The sequence below is a fragment of the Rousettus aegyptiacus genome, unplaced genomic scaffold, assembly GCF_014176215.1.
Source record: "Rousettus aegyptiacus isolate mRouAeg1 unplaced genomic scaffold, mRouAeg1.p scaffold_m13_p_11, whole genome shotgun sequence".
In the NCBI taxonomy this organism is placed as follows: domain Eukaryota; kingdom Metazoa; phylum Chordata; class Mammalia; order Chiroptera; family Pteropodidae; genus Rousettus; species Rousettus aegyptiacus.
This window is the reverse complement of record NW_023416286.1, coordinates 28,146,561-28,164,933: the sequence shown is the minus strand read 5'-3', so window position 1 is coordinate 28,164,933 and position 18,373 is coordinate 28,146,561. Positions and strand designations below refer to the sequence as shown.

The 18,373-nt window shown below is 40.7% G+C and overlaps 1 protein-coding gene across 6 annotated transcripts in view; it reads left to right on the top strand.

The window, feature by feature from the left end:
- Window positions 1–14,383, top strand: part of STOX2 (storkhead box 2) — a 160,185-nt gene extending 145,802 nt beyond the window's left edge. For all 6 annotated transcript variants that reach the window (XM_036228675.1, XM_016144005.2, XM_016144008.2 and 3 more), the window contains 2 exons: window positions 2,470–4,735; window positions 10,071–14,383. In XM_036228675.1, the coding sequence (XP_036084568.1) occupies window positions 2,470–4,735; window positions 10,071–10,266 (2,462 nt within the window). In that variant the 3' untranslated portion in view covers window positions 10,267–14,383. The remainder of the gene's footprint in view (window positions 1–2,469; window positions 4,736–10,070) is intronic.
- The last annotated feature ends 3,990 nt before the right edge of the window (window positions 14,384–18,373 follow it).

Genomic DNA, 18,373 nt, shown 5'->3' with positions numbered 1-18,373 from the left:
CATTCATGAGACTACAGTGTGAATAGTATTTCCCTTCAGGAGCTGTATTCTGTGTGAATGATGCCTCCTGGAGGTGTTCAGCAGAAAGCCCTGGCTGTTACTGGGGCTTAGCAGCTCTATTAAGTTGCTTTTCTCATGTGTAAGCATTATTTGCGTTATGATGGCTCTCAAGAATTGCATAGATATGGTTTGGGTTATATCATTAATTCAGTTGGAATTTGTGGGGGTTTTGTGCAGAAACTCTCATCAAATTTAAGAAAAATATTTGTTATTATTCCAGCCTCGAAATAATTTCCATAAAACTAAAATGTTTCTCAAGAGTAGAGCCTTAGACTAAAAGAAAACCATGCAGGCCAAAAATTAAATAATTACATTAAGCAATATATATTCAGACTCAGTGTTAACTTTTCTGCTTTGGTCACTAAGGACGCCTTCTTGAAGATGGTAACACAAACGGGTATGTTTGTCACATTCATGGGGTTTCTCCCCTTGAGAACTCCAGGCCATTTCTAATGCTCTCGTATCTCACTCCATAGTACTAGAAGAATGGGGAACCTCAACTTCTCAGCTTACCCAGCTGTTCTAGGTTGCAACACAATGTTCTTTGAAGGTGATCTGGGTTTCCATGAGTCTTGACCCAAAGTTGAGACTACTAGTAGCTAATATTTATTGAGAGTTTGCTATGTGTCAAGCACTGTCATACATACATTAAACTTATTTAATAACCCAACAAGGGCAGGTATGATTATGATTCACATTTTGATGATAGTAAATAGAGAGTCCTAGATGTTAAGTAAGTTGCCTAAGGTGATACCACTGTATTCATTTTCTAGAGGAGCCTTAAGGAAGCACAGGTGGCTTAAACTATATTGTTTTACAGTCCTGGAGTCTAGAAGTTCAAAATCAATGTGTTGGTAGAGTTTTTTTTTTTTCTTCTAAAGGCTGTGAGTGACAAATCTGTTCCAAATTTCCCCTTTTAAGATGGATGCCAGTCATATTGGATTAGAATCCACCTAATGATCTCATTTTAACTCTATTATCTCTATAAACACCTGATCTCCAAATAAGGTTACATTCTGAGGTACTAGGGGTTAGGACTTCAACATATTAGAATAACAAGGGGTCCAGGGTCAGGGAGCATAATTCAACCAATAATAGCAAATAACAGTGATGGATTTCAATCCAGCAGTCTGGCCCTGGAGCCCAGGCTTTCAGTCTCTACTGAAATTGTTATTTTTGTGGGTCAGACACGATTGGATATTGGCAGTATGATTCAACCTGACCTATTTCCAAATTAGTCATGCACCACACATGACGTTTCTGTCAACGACAGACCATATATAAGACAGTGGTCTCATAAGATTATAACGGAGCTGAATTTCCTGTAAGAAATGGAAGGATATGTGGTTCAGGAGGAATTTTTTTTTTTCTGACAGTAGCAATATCTGTGGGGCCTGGCAATAGATTATCCCTGTTAGCACCTCAATTTTTAATGCACAGATTACATCCCAGTCAGCCGCTGACCCGTTTCAGCACAGAGGGGCCTGTCCACCAGAGCTACATATTCAGAAGGTGCCACACTTCTCCCATATGCAGCCTGTCGCTCTTCAGAGTACATTGCTGTAAATTCCTCGTTGAGGATCTCAGATCCTGCACAAGGACACAGGTCCACAGGAACTATCTTAACAAGTTTTAAGTACCACTGCCACGTTAGTAGAAGCTTTCTGTGGCGGTGTGGAGCCAGCCTGTCCCTGTACTTTGGAAGTGTTTTCAGGTTATAATGATGTAAAGCATTGAGAAGTTTCATTTCTTTTGTCATTTCTTTTGTGCCAGATAAGGTCATTGGAACCAAAAACAAATTTCCAAAGTCATTTAAAAATATTTTGTCTTTAATGATTCAGTTCAGTAAATGTTTGTAACAGTAGTAACAACCTAACTCCATCTACCCATCTCTCTCTTCCCAGCTCTTATATATTCCCATTCTATCAGTAATAATATTCATAAGCATCATCAGAGAAAACAAGAATTCACTTAAGGAACACCTTTGAATCCTGTTTACCTTGCAAACAATAATACTTTGAAGCTTAATTAATAGGATTCTGCCTTAGTCAGTTTGGGCTGCTGTAAAAAGAAATATCATAGATTGGGTGACTTCAACAAGAGACATTTATTTCTCCCAGTTCTTGAGGCTAGAAGCCCAAGATCAAGGCACCTGCAGATTTGGTGTCTGGTGAGGAACCTCTTACTAGTTTATAGACAGATGTACCTTGACCTTGCAGAGAGAGAGGGCTCTGGTGTCTTCTTCATAGAACATCCCATCATGAGGGCTCCACCCTCATGGCCCCATCTAAATGTAATCACCTCCCAAAGGCCTCAGCTCCTACTACCATCATATTGGGGATTGAGGCCTGAACATAGGAATCGGCATGTTTCTTCTTCATTCTCACGAATGTGTCGTCTTGATTTTAGGTGTTCCCACTCCAAGCCAAGAAATTCTACGGCACACGCTGAACACGCTGGTACGGGAGAGGAAAATCTACCCCACTCCAGATGGTTATTTTATCGTGACTCCACAGACTTATTTCATAACTCCTTCTCTCATAAGAACTAACAGTAAATGGTACCATTTGGACGAGAGGATACCTGACAGGTCTCAGTGTACCTCTCCGCAACCCGGAACCATAACGCCCTCTGCCTCAGGCTGCGTCAGGGAAAGGACATTGCCCAGAAACCACTGCGACTCTTGCCACTGCTGCAGAGAAGACATGCACAGCATGCATGCGTCAACGCTGCAGAGGAAACCCGCCAGGGACTGCAAAGACCCTTACTGCCCTCCTTCCCTCTGCCAGGTGCCACCCACTGAAAAGAGCAAAAGTACTGTAAATTTTTCTTATAAGACAGAAACTCTCTCAAAACCTAAAGATAGTGAAAAGCAGTCTAAAAAATTCGGGCTCAAGTTATTCCGGCTAAGTTTTAAAAAAGACAAGACCAAACAGCTAGCCAATTTTTCCGCCCAGTTTCCTCCTGAAGAGTGGCCCCTGCGAGATGAGGACACGCCAACTACTATCCCTCGGGAAGTGGAAATGGAAATCATTAGGCGTATTAACCCGGACTTGACCGTGGAAAATGTCATGAGGCACACTGCACTAATGAAGAAGCTGGAAGAAGAAAAAGCGCATAGGAGTAAAGCCGGGTCCTCTGCCCGTCACAGCGGAAGAAGTAAAAAGAGCAGGACTCATCGAAAGTCCCACGGGAAGTCTCGGTCACACAGCAAGACACGGGTGTCGAAAGGAGACCCATCGGATGGTTCGCACCTGGATATCCTGGGTGACAGAGAGTACGACTTTTGCGACCCTCTCACCAGGGCCCCCAGGGAGGGCTGCTTCATCATTGAACACAAAGGAGAGAACTTCATCATGCATAGCAACGCGAACGTGATCGAGCCTCATTTCCCTATGACGCCAGAATGGGATGTGTCGGGGGAGCTGGCCAAAAGGAGGACTGAGATGCCTTTTCCTGAACCTTCCAGGGGGAGCTCCCACTCAAAAGTGCACCGAAGCCACAGCCATACCCAGGACCGACGGTCCAGGAATGAGAGGTCTAACAAAGCCAAGGAGAGATCCAGGTCCATGGACAACTCCAAAGGCCCTCTGGGTGCTTCCTCTCTGGGGACGCCTGATGACCTGGCCGAAGGCTGTAGCCAGGATGACCAAACCCCCAGCCAGTCCTACATTGACGACAGTACTTTAAGGCCCGCACAGACGGCCGGTCATCAAAGGGCTCACATTTTGTCCACAGGCTATAAAGAGATGTGTATTCCAGAAATAGTCAGTGGCGGCAAGGAACCTTCCAGTGCTTGTAGCCTCTTGGAGCCAGGCAAACCCCCCGAGAGTTTGCCATCCTATGGTGAACTCAACTCGTGTCCACCAAAAACAGCTACGGATGACTATTTCCAGTGCAACACCTCCAGTGAGACGGTGCTCACGGCGCCATCCCCCCTGGGCAAGAATAAAGAGGACCATGACACTCTGACCCTGGCAGAAGGGGTGAAAAAGCTGCCTCTGTCCGATAGGCAGCCCCCACATTCCTCTAGGGAGCCCGTAGGGCACAAGGAGGAGTCACCAAAAGGGCCAGGTGGGGGCCCAGCTGCTTCGGGTGCAGCAGCTGAAGGGATTGCCAATGGACGCCTCATCCAGCATCACAGTGCCGAGCCCAGCAGCCTGGACAAGAGGAAAGAGATATTCAGCAAAGACACACTGTTCAAACCTCTTCACAGCACCTTGTCTGTAAACAGCTATCATAAATCCAGCCTGTCCCTCCTCAAATCTCACCCGAAGACACCTGCCGACACACTGCCAGGCCGATGCGAGAAACTGGAGCCGTCCCTGGGGACGTCGGCGGCACAAGCCCTGCCAGCTCTCCAGCGTCAGCAGGAGTCGGGGGGAAACCAAGAAGCCTCTTTTGACTATTACAATGTCTCTGATGACGATGACTCTGAGGAAGGGGCAAACAAAAACGCCGAGGAGGAGAAAAACAGAGATGACGTAGGCACCATGCAGTGGCTCCTCGAGAGGGAGAAGGAAAGAGACTTGCAGAGGAAATTTGAGAAGAACCTCACCCTCCTTGCCCCAAAAGAAACTGACAGCAGCAGCCACCCGAGAACCACGCATTCGGCACGCCTCGACAGCATGGACAGCAGCAGCATCACTGTGGACAGTGGATTCAACTCCCCACGGTAGGGAGAGGCGTCTCTGCACACACATACACCTACCGGGGCCTGGGGCGTTATGCAGATAACTGAGAAGCTTCTGACTTCACAGTCTCAGTTCTGCGAATGAGGGTTAAGAGTTGTGTGAGTTGTATTTTTAACAACCTGTTTCTGACTTCTTTTTCAGGAATTGAAACAAATGTTTCTGCAGCTGTAGAGATCACCAATCTGGACTGGTGGGTTGGCTCCTTCCCTCTAACTCACATCAGACCAGTCTAAGACCAGCATTTCCCAGTATTTTTTCTTCTGTGTTTATATTGCCACCATACTGATATAGGAAGGGTTTTTTATTAAGTCATGCAAAAATAGTAACTTTTTGAGTAGGCCAAATAGTCAGTGGGAGGTATGGTAGGGTTGGGAATAAATTGATTGACTCAAGGACAGGAATCCCACTAGTGAGAATATACAGTTGACTCTTGAACAACTCGGGTTTGAACTGTTCAGGTCCAATTATATGCAAATTTTTTTTTTTTTAGTAAATACTGTAAATATATTTTCTCTTCCTTATGATTTTCTTAATAACATTTTCTTTTCTCTACCTGACATTACTGTAAGTAAACAGTATGCAATACAGATAACATACAAAATATCTTAATCGAATGTTTATGTTATCAAGTAAGGCTTCAATCAGTGGCAAGCCCTTAGTAGTAAAGTTTCGGGGGAGTCAGAAGTTACGCAGGCTTTCAGCTGCTGTGGGTGGGTGCACCTAACCCCTGTGTTGTTGAAGGGTCAACTGTAAAAGCAGATCTCGAGTCCTCTCCGGTGGCTCTGGAAGCTTGTCGCCATTTCAGTTCCGACTTTGTGTGTGGCCCGGCCCCCTTGCTCTTACACCTTCCTCTCACCACCCACCTACAGAGAAGTGGACCTTGTTCCTCTCACAGAAAGACTGGGGCCCTGTGCCCTGTTAGGGCAAAGCACGTGCCAGCACTGTTCTTTCTCTCCTGCAGCACTGATACAGCCCAATCATAGTCCCTTCTTTTTACTGGGTGCTGGTAATTCGGCAAAGGGTTGACAGCTGAGATTATGTAATGCCCCATGGTCGTGCCCAACACACTGAAGTGGTTCAGGGGTTAAGAAAGCAAAAGAGAGTCTATGCAACTTGCTATTTTTCTCCTTAACTCTTTCTTCTCCTCAAAGAGCAACTCGGGACCTAATTATCCTTTGAAATTCTACTCCAGATTGGTGACTCTGAGATGCAGAAATACTGTTGAGAGATTGACATTTCTCATTAGCCGTGATTCCCAAGATTTTACAATATTTACACTTTTAACAAGTATGCAGATATGATCATGTACTTCATATATTTATTTTAATTATTAAGAATTAAAATTAGTTCTATTGTGATCATTTCACTCTATCTCTGCATAATTTTGGGACAGAGCATCCTCAAATTAGAATTGGGAGTCATTAATCTGTTTGTCCCATATTAGGTCATTATTTTTTAAAGGGCGAGTTTATTATTATTAATTATTATTGCTATCATTATTATTATTATTGTCACGTAACCTTTTTCCAAGTTAACACATGTGGAAGTCCAGTGTCTAAACAGACCGCAGAGCTGGTACCCTACTTAAAGTTGGTGAGAGACCAAGGCCCCAGATCTCCTCTGCCTGTCCCTGGAGGAGCCCTACGAGACCTCAGGGAACATGGCGTCGGTCCGAAAACTACCGGCCTATTAAGTGACTTTTCTAAGAAATAATTTTTACTAAATATTTTTCTATTCCAAATCAAATCTAAACTTATTTGCCTGTTATTTTTGTATGTCTTTTCGGTCTATTTTTTCTTCTACTCTCTTTTCTCCTCTTGAATTCCTAACAGTGGATACTATGTAAGCACAGCTGAAGGTCTATAATTGATGGTAGAAGTTCAACACCATTGCTTTATCGAAGGCGTGGTTTATTTGCCTGTACCTATTGTTCTACTATTTCTTATTATACAGACTCTACCCACCTAATGTTTTTCACACAACAGTTTCCAACCCGTCACATTGCCTCCTGGCCCCTGGACCTCCACAGAGGGAAAGCTGCAGTGCTCCAGAGATAGTCACTAAGGAGATGCTGAGAGTAGCTTAATGACCTCTCACTCAAAAACCTACCGCCACATGATATGAAAAGTTTTTTGTCTGTTAGGGAGCAAAGAAACAGAGATATTCATGAAATAGTTGAACCAGTCTCTCCACAGACTATATTTTCTTTCTAAATTTAGGGTGCAGAATATAGAATTTAAGAATGGGATTTTTTCTTGAGATACGTTTTTTTGTATTTCTATAGCAATATACCTAAGGTTATATGCTTTGTCATGGTAGAAGGTGAAAGGTCATTCTGAGGAGACAACCTTTACAGATTAGCTATGTGTCTGTCCAGTTATTAGTAGAATTTTCTCTGTAGAAATACATAGATCACCCATAAATTTCATGCAGTTATACATAACAATTCTGTATTGTACACCTTTCATATTTAAGATCCATTGGTTAGAAGCTAGATGACAAACTTATTTTCTATACCTATTTTTAAACTATATTTTCTGTACACCTCAATAAATTCACTAAGTTGCCTTTCTAATGCATGAGGATGGTCTACACAGGAGAATATTTGAATTATAGGGAGTTTTACTCTTCAGCATGAGGAGTATTTTAGCCAAATAGCATTATCACGCTGACACCTCCCCACTGTTGTGAGGCACAGGAATCTTAAGTGGGCCATTTATTTGCACTTTTCAGTAACATTCACTGAGCAACTAAGACCCCACTGGGAAAAAAAAAAGAGAGAGAGAGAGAGACCAAAAATGGTGATCATCACACTTCAGCTCTCAGTGCTGGCTCAGAAGTCACGTTTAACCATGTTTCCAAAATTCTTCAGTCCCTTGTGCCTAGAACTAAAGGGTGTTGAGAAGGAAAAAAGGTGGAAAGTTAAGCTATGCCATAGACGCGAAGAGCCTGCTATTCCAAATGTGAGGCCCCAAACTGGTTGATAAACATAGTATGAAAATCTGAGGGACCGGAGGCAGCTGGGGATGTGTGTGCCTAAGATACTGCGTGACATGTGCTGCTGAAGGCGCAGAGCCTCGGGAAACAAGTGCACCAGGAAGATGAGCAGCAGAGCTTCTAAGTTCATTTCTTTTGCCTATAAATCCTGAAATCTTAATTTTCAGGTTGCACTCCCTTAGCACTCTTATTTAAAAAATAAGAACTTTTTAAATTCGAGGAATATTTTTACTGCTAACACTCCATCTCCATTAACTTTTTCATCGCATCCAAAGCCTTTCATATGACTGTCACATGCTATACTCATTGTTAGAGCAATAACGAAATATATCCTTTTCGAGAAACTGGAGTACTGTATGTATTTATCACTGTTAATATGGTGGCTGTGGTCAAAAGAGGCATCTTAGATGACCTATTGCAATGATATGTGTTTACAGCCTGGCACAGTGTCTGGCACACAGCAGGTACTGGATAAATGTAAAGCCCATGTCTTAAAAGCTGGTTTAAAAATGGGTCCTCTGGACCATCACATGCCTTTTCCCTTGGAAAAGATGTCATCAGCAACGTATAGATACCCAAAGCAACCCAGAGTAGCTGCTTCATTCATCACGTGCCAGACGCACAACAGAAATAGTTTACATTTGTCTAGCTTTTTGGTGTACAAATTCTTCATCGACACTTATTTATTCTTCACAGTCACTCTGTGAGTAGGTAAATCACAGAACTCTCCTGATTTTAGTGATGAGGAGGTCAAATACCATAAAAAGGTACTATCTTGACTAAGAATGAAACCAAAGGAATGTGTCATGAAATCTCTGGAGTTCCACACGTTGATCGCCTTTCTTCCGTCCTCCACCTGACCCTATGCCTCAGGTGTGCTGCTGGCAAGCCACTGATGAGTTTTCTCAGGGAAGGTGTGAGGCAGGTAAGTAGGTTTAGCACTTTCCATCCTTTTAGTAATGATATGTTGAGTATTATTTAGGTATGCCCAAATTTTCCTTAGGCGTAATAGAAGAAATGGACTTCTTTCTAAATGTATTAACCTGCTGGAGGTACCCTCTGCAGTCAACAAAGGTCCAGTTGACTTTCTGTCAAAATTTGTCAATGAACAAATTTTCTTTTGAATAGTTAACTCTTGGCTCCTTGGTGAAAAGCTAACTCAAGGCCACAAGGCGAGTAGGATGAAATAATCTGTATTAAGGGCTGCCAAGGTGTAGGGTTCAGATAAAATGGCCATCAGTTTTGGATGGTAATGAGAAGCAGCGAGGATGTCCAGGTTAGTACTTTGACCTGTTGACCAGCTTCAGCAGGCTTAAATCAGTTACGGGGACCAGCTCTCCTCAAATAATTTATGAACTTTGAATCTATCCAATAGAGCGGAGGTTTTGAGCATCATTATGGCTTCTTCAGTCTTTTTTAAGCTAGTAAGTTTCTTACCATTTTGAGGACCTTGAGCATGAAACCTCTTCAGTTCCCATGAGTCAGGCCAAGTAATCTTATTTCTGCTGTTGCCCTACACATTTGAAATGTTGAATGTTCTAAATCCCTTGGACCAATAAAGTGGATTCAAGTATTTCTAACTAAGAAAAATTAGGAGAAACCAAATTAGTAAAGTCTTTAAGTCACCTCTATTCTATAAGAATTCTTTAGGCATATAAAATATTCCTACCAAAGTAGGGGGAAGGGTATGGATAAGTGTAAACTTCACAAACGAATGGGAGCATCTACTATTCCTTATCTGAAAATACAATGTTTTTAAACTAAAGTGTTAAAATTTGAAACACAGGTATGAAGGTGTTTAAAAAGAATTTCATTCCCACCAGTGTGGCAGATTAGCCAGTGGCATGCTTGAAGAACACCAGAGTCCAAGTCTGTTAATCAAAGATGAAAACAGAATCATTATGGTACAGTTATTGCATTTATTAAGAAGCAGTATATTAGTGAATTTCCAGAGAGAAATGAAATCATTACATATGTATATTTACGAGTATTCTTTTTTCAAACTAATGCGATAGCTACCCATCACATTAAATTTTGAAGTGGTTTCCATGAATGTGAAAGGAGGGGGAAGATATTTAACATGCACTTAGCTGTATAAAAACCTTTATACAGTATGCTGCTAAGTATTCATGTCTGTGAAAACTTCTGGAGCCATGTTTGAGGAACATATGTGAATAATCAGTATGGGATGGTATGTATATGACATTATGAACCAACAGAGGAAATCCATTAACTACATCATTTGCTCTTCCTCTGAAACTCACTATATAATTATTTATGTTCAAAAGAAAACAAAACAAAACCTTTTTACTCTTTTAGCACTCGAGAGAGCCTGGCTTCCAACACGTCAAGCATCGTTGAAAGTAACCGCCGTCAGAACCCTACCTTGAGCCCGGCCCATGGTGGAGCTGGCCCGGCCTTCAACTTCCGAGCAAGTACGGACCCCCCAACAAACGAAGCTGAGAAATTACAGAAACCTTCCAACTGCTTGCAAGCTTCTGTTACTAGTGTGTGATAGTCGTTCTGCCTCAGATCTCCTGTCTCATTCGATACAGCCAAGTTTACGACACTGGGACTGATGTTTACATCTTTGGAAAGACAAGCATCTCAACCACAGTTTTTGTGTTTACTTAAACTGTGCTGCTAAGTAGGCTAGAGCAAAACACAAAAATCTTTCTTTCAGAGTATTGCTTTTCACATTTATGGCTCTGTAGCAACAGAATAGCAGTAGGGGTGATATGTGCACTTTTGCTTCACTAATCGTAACTGAGCACACACAGGGAAGTCTACACACTGTAAGTGTAATACGCATTTTCAATGTCATGCAGTTGCCAGTTCCAGTTTTCAATGCCACAGATGCGTGTTGCTCCCAGTCTGTGGGCAGATGGTGCCACAGAACTGATCCTTGACACTTCCAAAAAAATAAAAATAAATTAAAAAATAAAAATAAGCCACCACAAAATGTCAAGTGCAAGGGCCCACCTTGAGGGAAATTAATGCCAAACTGACTAGAAGGGACCCCAGCCTTTTGTGTGTGAATTGTTTATGCACCCGTCGTTTTTCACTGTGAGTTTTCGTGATGCGGTTTTGCAGGAGCCCATGGAAGTGTGTCAGAAGGGGGTCATGATTGAAATACTGGGAGTGTTTCTTTTCAGGATTTTGTTTTTAGGTGTAACAGATGCTTGTCTGATTTTTAACCTTCCATAATCACGAACAGGAATATAGGCCTTTGAATCTGGAGTGGAAATAAAAGGAAGGGGGTCCCCAGCCTGGCTGGGGCACAGCACTGAGTGATGGGAGGTAATGTGGACTTTTAAAAGGTGTTAGTCAGATATGTAAGGAAGATCATTTCCTCTTTGGGATACTTATGGCGATCCTATCTTAATATAATAGATATGATAATTAGTTTGTTTAAAAGCAAAATGTTCTTTGTGATACAAATGAAGAGTATGGCCTGAGGATGTTATTCTTTCTAATGGAAGGACATAAATCTATTTTATGTAGTTTTAAATAGAATGCCTAAATTAGGCTGTGGGAGATAATTTTTAGTGGTTATAAGAAAGAGCAAATTTAGGGAGAGTTGAACTTCAGGCCTTTTATTCCTGGGAAGATATCTATAGAAAAAACTTTAAAATAACTTTTGATCAGAAATATACATGTACCCATGTAAGTAACAACAGAATGTGCTCATTCTGCAAGTGTGGTATAATTCCAACTTGTACTCCCCTAAAATTTACCAGAATAACAATTATGCATTCATGAACTATGCCAGAGTAATGTTTACAGATACTTTGTAACCAATTTCAGGAGGCATTTTAAGGTGGATGTATGGTTATTAGCCCAACTTGTTTCAAAATGGTTTAACATTTGGCTTTGGTTTACAATGACTTGTTGAATACAGAGAAGCCGGTCAGCAGCAAAGGAATTACATAATCAAGCTTCAACTTCTAGGAAAGAGACTTTTCAAAGTTCCCATGTTTTATTTTATGAGAACAATGGAATAAATCTGTAGATAATGGAAAATTATTTGCAAAAGGGTCACATATGACACAAGTACATGGTCTAACAAAAAGTTCTATTTAGTGGCATGTGATGTTTGGAGCCATAAACTATATATATATATATATCCAAAAATAAATCTAAAATATTTTCTCAGATTGAATCAATGACAAAAAATTTGTCAAACACTTCTTCAGTATTAAGTTTGATCACTAGCAGTCTGTTTAAAGAATGCAGTCATATATGTGGCTGGACTGATTCTTGAAACTTTTGGGTGCTTCCTTATGCTTTTTCAGATATTTGAAAGTCGCTTTGGGAACTGAACTCTTCAAGTTTAGTATAGATTGCTTTCTTGTGCTTAGAGTGAAACATGAGCACATTTCTTGGTGAACTCCCACACCACTAAAATGCTTAAGTCAATTGGCTTTCGGTGCCATGCCGTATTTCCTCTAAGGCATGCCTTGATTGCTCAGAAATGCACTATTTTTCTCATTGCTTAAAAATACATCCAGAAGGAACGGTAATGTGTCTAATAGACTAATATGAAGTCTGTTTCCTTGGGGAGTTGTATACCATACGGTCACTAAATTCTTCTGTCGAAATTCTTTTTTTTTTTTTTCCGAAAACCTCTCAGATGTTTATCATACTGTCAATTCATAAATAATATAACCATTGAAACAATACATCAGCCTCTAGTTGATCCTCTGAAAGTAGCCATTATAATAAGTGCTGTGTGAACAGGAAAGGAAAGCATTACCGTTAGCAGCTTTAAAATATGAATTTATCGATATTTCACAAGAACTAGGTTTACAGAAGACATTTAAATAAAATGTGTACATTATTTGCCTGATGCTATGGGGTACATGATTTAAAAAAAGAACTCCCTTAGACCAGCAGCCATTAGCATAGAAATGGTGGACTCTAAAGATGATACAACTTAAGCAGACGTCCCATGTAGAAATATCCCCATGGGAATCCATTCGGGGTTCCTGAATGGGGGAGGAATGGTGGCAGGAAGCACATTACTGACATGACCTAAGATGGCCTAAGATAGTGAGGTTCTCAGTGACCAAACTCTCAGGCTGCTCCAAGCTTCGCCAACATTCTTTCCCTCCAGTGAAATGATAGCTTTGTGTTACGTGGCTGCTTATCTAGTCTTCACGTAGTTTATCAACTGAAAGGTTTACAAAACTGAAATCTGGTTGAATCTCTGTGTAGCGTTCAACTTTAAAGGGTCAACCCATCTGTCGGCATTTTGCACACTTATGTATTATTATGATACAGCATATTACTTTATGGTAATTTTTATTTTTACATATAACTACCTCCATAAATTTGATGAAGCGGCAGCAGTGCGTCAAAGTGTATTGTTCAGAAAAGCAGAGTTTAAAACTTTCTTGTCATTGGGCCATGGCGTCGTGTATGTGTGTCAGTGATTGCCTACGTGGACTCATGACTTTTTCATCGCCATGGTTTTCTTTTGTGGCATCATTTCACTTTCAGATGTAAACCTGTCTCTCCTTTCTTCCCCACAGAAGCGCACTTGATTTTGTTATGAATGATAGGAAGTTGAAATTTCTTGTCTCCCCCGGCCCGCAATTCCTGCTAGAAATTGCCCCCTGGTGAAGAGCCAGTTGGTAAACATAACTTAGCAAGCTATTTACTTCTATAAAAGTCTGATTTAAATTCTAGGTTTTCAGTTACAGAAGACACAAGAAATTCAGACTGCCAACTTGAAGCACTTTGGTCCTCTGCCTTCACTTGCATGCTACCATATCCAGCCCAAACTTCATTTGAATGGAAAGAGCTGTGCTGTGTATTCACAACTTCTGTTAAATAGTTCATATTTCATTTTATATATTTTGCACATCTCAGGGGACCTTAATGAGCATATGAAAAGGGGGGTGCCATCAAACAGGGAAAACAAATAGAAGAACTGAAAGGGGATGAACTGGATAAAAATAACAAATGACTGCTTCTCCGATGTTGCGAAGCTCAAGTTCAGGGAGCATAAATTGAAAGTTAATCTGGAGTAACGATGACCTAAACACCAGCTGTTCCCAAATCTCCCTTTTTCATAACCCAACCAGCATTTCTAAAATGTAAATTTAAATTATATTGCAGTCACCTTGGGGAGGGAAAAAAAAAAAACCTCTCCAATAAAATGAAAGTGTTGTTCCTTTTTTAGGTTAGCACAGCTTTGTAAAATTCTACCGAGGATAAACCACTTATCACCACAAAGTGTACTTGAAAATAAAGTTTTTAACAAATTATAGGCATATTGCTCACAATACAGTAGTCATCATATTTTGAAAAGTCTCATCATTTATAACATGGGCAGTATTTGGAGCTTGATTAGAAATCAATAACCTATAATGACTTTGCAAATTCATTTTGGGATCTCAAAAGTGCTTCCAAAGCATTCAGATTCACAAATAATTAACCAAGCAGGTCATATTTGTAATACCCATACTTGAAACGAATAAACAGAAGGAGTGACTTAAGATTACCGAGAAACACAGTGGCAGCTATCAATGATCTGTTTTCTATCTGTTTGATAGACCATCATGAGAAATCACTCAATACAATGCTATTTTTCTGATGTGTGCTAATAAAGTCAAAGAAAACAAATACGACTTTACACCTTTGTCCATTTTCATTCAAAAAATTCAGGGTGTTTGGAATTTACACCTCAGTACGCCTCACTGGTATCGATTTGTGAAGTGGGAAATGAACAGATCCACTCAAATGCCCTTGTGGTCAGAAGCAGATACAGACATACACCCCTGTTTACAATGTCATATTGGGCTTCTCTAATTCCTGTGCTAAAATGCCATCTTTCAGGAACATGACGTTCCTGGTAGTGGAAGGTGCTGTAATAAATTTTAATTAGAAACTTTATCAAGTACTCTTCACTGTGCTGTTTAGCACAACAGAAATTCAGTACAACATGTCAAGCCCTACTTTGGAGAATCTGGATTTCGGAGGTTGCTGATCTAGTTCTAAGTCTTTTCTCAAATTTGGAGACACAAGATCCTGGATGGGGACCTTCATTGCCACAGGCCAGTCACAGAACCAGCTGGCAGCATGCTGTCAGATGACAGCGGACCCCAGCAGAAGTGATCCTTCCCTCTCCCCAGCCCCTAGTACTGTCCTGCCCGTCAAGGCACCCAGTACTCCTGTTCCCGAGTGACTCTTCCCAAACAATTTTAGGGCTCGAGGAAGCTAGAACACAGGAACAATGAATGCAAAAGCCATGGAAAACATTGTTTTGCTTTGCGTTAGCAAAATATGGACAGGAAAGAGGGCCGATCTTTGCCAAGTAAGATAAAAGAATCAGCTGTCACTTCGTCATTCCCAGAAGGGTTTACAGGATTAAGGGTACATCCAGTATTTTCCCATAAATTTTTATTTAGGAGACATTTCATAAATTATATATATGAAAAAAATCATTATTAAATTCCCCGGTATGTTCGAAAAAGACGTTGGCATCTCCCTGATTGCGTTAATTTAGCATCTTTTGCAGCATCGTCCCAGAGACATTCCCTGGTGGTGGCTCCCCTAACACGTAATCCTGTGTTTTCATGGTGTTTCAGTATCTTACAGTTGCTGATTTGCAAGGTTCAGAATTCTACAAGGCTCAAGGGGGACTAAACCTCCTTCTCATGATTGTATGTTATCAGTTATTGGGCTTTAATTGCTCCTGTTGGCTTCAAATGCGAACACACACACACACACACACCCGCCGGCGAGGGAAGGGGCTGTTTCCCACGTGAAGCCTGTATAAGGCTAGAAGCTTGGTGGGTCCACATGCAGCTGCCTACCTCCCTATCCAAAGGCTGACTTTGGCTCCCCCGTTCCCTCGCTCCCACCAAAAAGAGGTACCAAATCCGAGATCTGAGATCTCCATCATCAGTCCTCTGTAGTTACAGGAAATGCATCACGAAGTACACACTCAGCTCCTCGCCTTCCTGTCCTCCAATGCCCTCCCTGCCCCCTTCCCAGTCCCCACACAGACCCCGATATACCGCTGTGGTTTCCACATTGGAAGGGCAAAACAGTGTGTGGTGGTGGGCACGCATGATGGGTTAGCACTAGCGCTGCCCTAGGGTCACCTTCCTGTAAGTATTGACAGCTACAAATTAAGGTCCTTAGAGTAGTTGACATAGATACGACTTTCTAGCAGAGAATTAAATTTCAACGTTAAGTTTAAAGGGATCATAATTCTGCAGGTATCTTTCTCTGAGTGACTGAATGTGACTATTGCATTAGGGTAAATGAATTAAGAAGTGCAAGTGGGATTTACTGTATGTTAGAAAGGAGTTTTGCAGCCAAGACTGCCTTGAATAAAATGTGTTTGCACTGAAAAAAAAATTTTAAATTACTTGGTCTCTGGTTGCTGTAAAGGTCATCCAAGATGGATGTTCTGTTTATATTGTATAGTATTTCATATGAAATAATTACAGTTCATGAAATGTCTTCCCTAATGTTACTGATTTATAACAGCACATTTGTAACATGGTTTTTATCGTGTCGGTGTACCATATTGTAAATGATGATTACTTGTCATGCTTAGTATAATAACTTAAAAGAAAAAAAAAGCACAGGGATTTTTGTAAGTCTATATTTGAAAGTCCCTCCATATGGTAATATTGTGTTCATGTTGTTTATGTAGTGTTGTGTGAAATATCCATTTTGGATTGTGTTACTTTTTAAGATATTAAATAACATTTGGTTATATGTCTAAGTGGATTTTCTTTGGTATGTGAGAGAAAATACTTTAGGCGAGATCAATTAATTTCTCTCCCCAATTAACATGATTTTATAACAAATTGTTATTGCACAATCTTTGGTATTGGAGCTATTGTATTAAAACAACTAACAATGAAAATTCCTGATCAAAACCGTTTTCCAGAAACGTCAAAAAAAAATTACATCTTTAGCGAGCTGTTCGAATTTAAAAGGATGAGACAGAGATGCATATAATTAAGTTATCTATATGAAATTATAAAGTAATGTGGTTAGATTTTTTTGTTTTGTTAGCACAACTCCTTTTCCAAAAAATACGTGATCCAATAAACATTCGGAGGCCATTCACATCTTCCAATAAGGTACTTACACAAGCTTGGAACACCTGCATGTTTAATTGCCTTCAGAATCTATTAAATGTTCTTTTGACTCACCTCAGTGGTGACAAATCTTTGTCCTGGGAGAATGAACTCCATTATCTTAAAACAAAAGTGGTCTGCTGTCAAGCAGACGATTAAGCTAGGAAACAGCAATTCTAAGTCAAAAGCAATGTGGAGCTATAAAGTTGAGCCTGACTTCCTTAAAAAGGCAATGCCCCGAGCGGACTTCCCAAAACTGTTTCGAACAATGGCCAGGTCATTTAGATACATGTGGAGAACCCAAGGAGACTCCTTTGAAGGACAAGTCTTATTTTAGTTAAAAAAAATATCTGTCTACTTTAAACTGTCGCAGACACCTCATTGTTCAAGAATGAAGTTAGGAAGACCGAGAATACTGAAAGCATATTGTGAGTTTTACGCTAGGACCAAAAGCTGCTGTGCTACAGAAGAGGAAATTCCATGTGTCTTTCAGAACAATCCAGTTACCTAGACACATGGAGGAAAAGTGGTGACTTAATAAGAAGGTGGAAGTCAGGACTGACTCCTTTGAGAGAATGGTCACAGTTCATAAAAATCTTTTTCTTTCCCAAGGAAATGGTATGGTTTTAACTTATTTTTAAGTGTTTAGAGTGGTGGCAATTTTTTTCTTTCATAAAGAAAATCCAAGCAGAGTACTCAGTATTTGCCCCTACACCATTACAGCTATGAAATTGAGAGCCACTGGATAATAAAAAGAAGTTATTCACCTGACTTCAATAATTTATCTAACTGTGAAAGCTTATCCCTATCGTAAGAATACTTGGATTTAGTGATATTCCCCCTCTTTAGGCTCAGTGGCTCCAGACTTTTCCTGTAAAGCAAATAGTTAATCATGTGACACGTGGAATAAATGAGTGTGTCAAATATTCGCAGAACATATTGCAACATGCAGGAATTTCAAGAAAAATCAAGGCACCTGCTGCACTCGAGATAGGCTGGGTAAGGTTTTTGGTGACTCAAAAGAACTGCATTAGAAGTACGATGTTAAGAGTGAGTGAGAGAGAGATAACATGTTAGAGAAGACAGGAAAGGCCAGAGGCGTCAGTTTGGAATTCAAAGGGCAAAATGCAACCGATGTTCAGTGAAGAGCACAGTCTCTCCTCAGTCAGATCTGGGACTTGGGCTGGTGTCTGTGGCTCATATGGAGGGAGTGTCCTGCACCTTGAGCCAGCCAGTATGGGCTTGTCTGGGTGACCACTTAGATGGATTACCCAGGCAACCCCAAAATTCCACCAGACATGTTCCTCACAGGTCATCTTCCTTCACGTCCCTTGCTTCTCTTACTTTTTCATAAGGTTTTGTGCATTATTTTTCTTTTCTGTTACTTTGGGTTTATTTTACGTGACTCTTCATATAAAACTCGTAATTTTTGTTTGCTTGTTTCTTTACTGTTTGTTTGTTGTTATGCTGTCTTGTCTATTATTGTGTGGCCTTAGTCCTGGTCTCAATTATATA